The 5,193-nt window shown below is 40.8% G+C and overlaps 1 protein-coding gene across 1 annotated transcript; it reads right to left on the bottom strand.

Annotated features, from left to right (window-relative positions):
* Positions 1-1,841: 1,841 nt before the first annotated feature.
* LOC112558765 (poly [ADP-ribose] polymerase 11-like) lies at positions 1,842-4,896 on the bottom strand. The gene is made up of 4 exons (XM_025229422.1): positions 4,556-4,896; positions 4,045-4,239; positions 2,790-2,943; positions 1,842-2,482 (listed from the first exon to the last, which is right to left on the bottom strand). The coding sequence occupies exons 2-4, from the start codon at positions 4,174-4,176 to the stop codon at positions 2,217-2,219; spliced, it is 552 nt and encodes a 183-aa protein (XP_025085207.1). The 5' UTR covers positions 4,177-4,239; positions 4,556-4,896; the 3' UTR covers positions 1,842-2,216.
* Positions 4,897-5,193: the final 297 nt, after the last annotated feature.

Genomic DNA, 5,193 nt, shown 5'->3' with positions numbered 1-5,193 from the left:
ACCTCATGTCTGTATTCACGTTACGCCTCACTGAACGAACCTTATATGGAAACGGCAAAGGTTATGTTCAGTACATGAAAGCGTTTTCCAGAAAATGAAGTCTCATAGTTCAGATGTCCTCAATCTGATGACACCTGTTGCTATGGGTGAAGTAAAACCCTCGACAAAACCTTCGTGTCCCACTTTACTGATGTGAATATAGAGAAAAATGGCAAAATCCGCATTAAATTCGTTCAAACTAATATTTAAAATTTGATCATATGAATCAGCGACAAGCAAGTGAGACTTCCAGGAAGCCAGCCTGGCAGAGAAACAAAAAGACATGAAGGTGGATATGTGGAGTCCTGTCTGGTCATCTGTCTTTACCTTGCCTGCTCACCTGCGCTGTAACGTTCTCCAAAATATTTCCTTTCGCCAGATGGTCCAGTACACTGAGCATGGTTTGAATATTTGACTGACGATTCCTACTTTCCTAATACTTTAAGGAAAAGCTTAAAAGAACGGAGCGAACAAACTTATTCAATGTTATTTACATATCCATATTTAGACATACACCACCTGAAAAACGTATGAGTGATTGCACGCTCGTCTCTCAACACCAAAAACAAAGCAGATATTCATCTACGAGTCCTGTCTTGCAGTGCATGACAGTTTACCCATTTACTCTCAGACACACATTTTCTCGCAATTCGTACACACACACACACACAATCTTATCCACACTCAGTTAAACTCGAAAGTTTTTTTTTTTTTTTTTTTTTTCGTCGTATCCCTTCCATCTTTACTCCTTATAGTATCTGTGTTGCTAGTATGGACAGAAGTGGTTGTGTCAATCTTGTAACGATTTACGAGAAATTCCATCACACGCACCGGTCTGCTACAGCCCTATAGTCTTCACCGCACTATAACCTCGCCTGTTGACGAGGTTAAGACGAAAACAAAATTTGTGACTCGCGACGTCCAGGTAACTTGATAGTAAGCGATACCTGTCTGTACATGGCAGGCCTGCGACAAAACAAACTGTGGATAAGATTGCCAGTGCTTTTGTGTGGATGCCAGGAATGTCACGTGACGCACAGTCGGCTTGTTTGTGCATGTTAACTGTCACCAAAGTCTTTCTTTCTGGGTGGATCAACGTCCTCGCTTGACTTTAATGCACTAGGCACAGTGCCGAGCTTTCTAACCCCCACCCCTATTCCCATCCCGCAAATTCTGTCTGACAGTTGGACCTTCTGGTGCGACGGTTAGGTTTTCGAGATGCTAACAATACAAAATGTTGTAAAGCTGTGAATCACCAATGTCCATGTGTTTTTTCGTTTATTCATTTCACTGGACAGCATGAGATAGCGTTGATGGTGCTCCTATCCAGCTCCTGTACCCAGTATTTACCCCCTGTTACCCCCCCTACCCACTGTAATTTGTGACCCGCGACGTGCAGGTAACTTGATAGTAAACCACACCTGAATTTGAACAACACTAGTAGTACACGTGTATACCAAGTCTTCTGGAGTTGTTCCAAGCTAAGGAACTATCTTAAAGTCTTAGTACGCATAAGTCTTTAAAGGATTGTAAAGGGAAAATAAAACTGCTTAGAATCTGGTAATGAGTAGGATCAGCTTGAATATCGTCTATTTTCACGTCTGTTCAAACAAATAAATCAAAATAAATAAACAGCTTAATTGACAACTAAATTAGGCATAATGCACCGGATGAAGCAGAAATGCTGACAAATAAGAAATATTCACTATCATGCTGTGCCTGCTTCTTTTCTAACTTCTCGTCAAAATAAATCACAAGAAGAAATATTATACTGGTTCTTAGCCCATTACTTTCCATTAACTTTCCAGGCCTAAATAAAAGCTCTATCTTCTCACACATTTACACGTACCCTTAAAACACTAGTACTTTTAAAACTAATACGTTTTTATCAATACATGCAGAACAGTAATTCATCTAAAGCAAACAATCCTTACAGCTGCATTATACACAGTGGACATGCCAATAAAACTGATTGTTAACAAGTCTTCAGTGCAGTGTGAGATGTGTAGACAGTAGTTAAGGCTTTATTTGCTGAGTTTCTCTCCAAAATAAGTATCGTGGAACAACAAAATAACACAATAAACATTACAAATAAACTCTGTCTGAAATAATTTCAGACTGCATGGTACAATACAAATCTACACGACAGAATAACCTTTGCTACCTACATGATTACATCACACCCTATTGTATGTAATGAAGTATTCAGGGTAGCACATGCTACGGTCATAAACAACGAATTCGCGGAAATTCCTGCCAGCATCATCGATAACGGAATCAAAATAAGAGGGATCATCGCAAGAGCAGAGGTCCTTGAAACACCACTTGCATGGCGGACGTTTGAACTTGTCAGGGTCAGAACTGGTGTTGATGAAAGGGTTGCCCAACACCACTCGCACCAACACCATTGTTTTCTCCCCAGAGGTCCTCTGGTCCTTATCATCTGAAAAATTGTAAACTATTTAGCCTTTAATATTTTTAAGATGTTTCTAGAGCGACAATAAGAAACTGCCTAGTTAAAATAACTTAGTGTTAAACATTATAATGTTTCTCAATGACAGAAATGGTGCATAGCGTGTGTAGCTTGTTCAATTGGAGGTACCCCATCATTCAATATAGACTCAATAGATTTTAACAGGTAATATCCAGCTTTCTGTTGCCAATCATCTATTAAACTTGTTTACAAAAATAACATCTCTGCCAAACATAAAACAGTAAATATTACACAGAAATACAAGTTATATTTGTACCTGTGTACTGATCGGCTTTGGTCGGACTTTCTGCAAAGTAGATGCCCTGTCCGAGCATGGCTTTGTCACTGGTTAAACGACTGTCCAGTCCAGTGTTCATTATATTTTGTATGTTTTTCTCTTTGGTTCCATGGAAAAGGTAGTGTTCATTGGCCTGAAATTAAACATTAGTTTAAAAGTAATGTCAGTGGTTAGAAGGAGCAAGGGAAAATCATTTGAATATTAATCTCGAGTCAAACGCTTAAATATCTGTGAATATTCTTGACCATAGAGAAAGAATGCGAGAAGTATTGGATCCCCAAACCCTACAGAGCAGATTTTGTATTTGTTTGCTTAGCGTCCTTTCTGCATTTCAGTGCATAATGTTGATCAGTTAGTTTTCAAAAATAAAAGAAGTGATGTTCGCCAAATTTGTGGTCGTGTGCTTCGGCTGCACTACGTGAGGTTTGTATAGGGATTTATGATTTTCTTCAAGACAAACAACTGTTTATGTTTGTGCATATAAATCTGGTTAATAAATATACTAGGACAAGAAGTGGCATTTGATCTAGCCTTTCTGAAAGAGACAGCTCAGGCTGCATTTCAATAAAATGTTTGCAATGGTAATTGGAGTTTGAATGGTGTTTAGAAGGATGAGTGGAAAGGGGATGTGAAGACACAAAAGGTGTATAAGAGAGGCCAGTCAAAATCTGTCTGTACTCCCTCATATTAGAGTTCTGGCTGTCACAGCCATCACAGTACGGACTGTCGTATGCAATATCATGACAACAAGTGTTTCTGTGACCATGGTCACTGTACAGGTGTATGATTGGGACAAGTACACAGGGTCTGTTGTGAGGAGACTGAGTATGCTAACAGAACAGACTGCTCTCTGTTTGATGTCAGAAAGCAATGATAGCTAGCGGTGATGACTAAAAGAGTAGCGGACAAACACGCAGACACTTTGCTAATACACTCAACGCATAATCCAAAGTCTGACGTGTCGTAAGACAATGAAGGCGCTCTCTTTCGCTCTCTCTCTCACACACACTGGGTTGTACACAATGCTTCATAACAACTAACCCACTGTTAGCCATAATATATACTGATAAGAGAAAATCTAAATAAACAGGCAGCAAAAGTCCAATGAATGTCAAATAAAGACACAAAACTTTGCTCACAACACCTACTTAAACATATAAATATTAAAGAGAACGATTTCCTGGTGTTAAATTGTTTTTCCTTCTAAGTAACACTTAGCATCATTCAATCTGACCTTAAATGGATAAATCTGTCGACGAAGAGGACTTTCTCGTGGTACACTTTCTGTTGTCTGTACAGGACCTGAGGATCCCGGCAACTTGGCTATTGGCCGGAAGTAGGTATAGCCATGACTGTGATAAACCATTTCTCGACGATGATTGTACTGGTTCCACAGACCAGGGTTCTCCAGTCGCTCGACTTTCACAACCTGAATATTGCACGATTTATGTAAATCTTTAATTCTAAGTAATCTTTAAGAAATGAGAAACAAGCTTAACACTGAACATAACATTCTAAATGTGAGCTTGACATTGAAAGTCACTTAGGTGAACATGAAATTATCTAATTTTCAAAAATAAACACACAAATAAAATGGTTAAAAATAAAATTATATTAAAACTTTTTGAACTTGTAATTCCTAAACACATAAAGTACTGGAGCGCAGTTATTACGTCGCTCTCTGAGTGATTTTCAGTCGCAGTCAGCAGGTCGGGAAGCCCGTTCCGTTTAAAACATATCGCTACCTGCTGTGTAGAGAGGAGGGTGTGGTGTAACCAAAAGGCTGATTCTCCCAAACGACAACCGAAGTAGCCAACTGTGTCCGGCAGCAAGAAATGCGAGGTAGCGGCTGGTAGACCTCACCGTGCCACACGTCCAGTTGTGGTCGTCTTCAGAGAACAACAGACAAGTCATCGCTGCTGCTTAGAATCGTCGCTGCGGTCATTGCCGGGCAACTGTTGTGGAGCAGCGGCGGTAAACCTTCGAGAAGGCAAAGTGTTTGCGGTCAGTTGTGCTCATCTCCAAGTAACCGAGGGCAAGGTAGCCGAGTGGTGTCACCAGTTCCAGCGCTAAAGAACAGTTCGTGTTCCGGGGGGGGGGGGTACCAGATTCAGAGGCTGTGAACTGTAGGTCAGGAACGGACGGCATGCACGAAAGTGTTGCTCCACCTGTCCGTCGTCCTTTCCGCCCGACCTGCCAACCTCGTCAGAGAGCGACGACTTACTTGAACTCCTTTGTGTTTCAAGCCCACCCCATCCTTTCCGTGTCCCACAAACTGCTGCTGCCAAGTTGTTTTTAGCAGCTGCTTCACTGCTGACATCACATCGTCTTCCACAGTCACCAGCTTTCCACAAAATTGAATCCTTTTTTCTTGCGGTCCCTT

The sequence above is a fragment of the Pomacea canaliculata genome, linkage group LG3, assembly GCF_003073045.1.
Source record: "Pomacea canaliculata isolate SZHN2017 linkage group LG3, ASM307304v1, whole genome shotgun sequence".
Lineage (NCBI taxonomy): Eukaryota > Metazoa > Mollusca > Gastropoda > Architaenioglossa > Ampullariidae > Pomacea > Pomacea canaliculata.
The sequence above is the reverse complement of the archived record's forward strand: the minus strand, read 5'-3'. Positions and strand labels throughout refer to the sequence as shown.

Excerpts from the sequence above, each read along its gene's own strand:
- LOC112558765 (XM_025229422.1), bottom strand. The coding sequence starts at position 4,176 with ATGGTTTATCACAGTCATGGCTATACCTACTTCCGGCCAATAGCCAAG. Across the intron at positions 2,944-4,044 it reads GACAGATTTATCCATTTAAG|GCCAATGAACACTACCTTTT; the intron begins GTCAGATTGAAT and ends GTTTAATTTCAG. Across the intron at positions 2,483-2,789 it reads CAAAGCCGATCAGTACACAG|ATGATAAGGACCAGAGGACC; the intron begins GTACAAATATAA and ends ACAATTTTTCAG.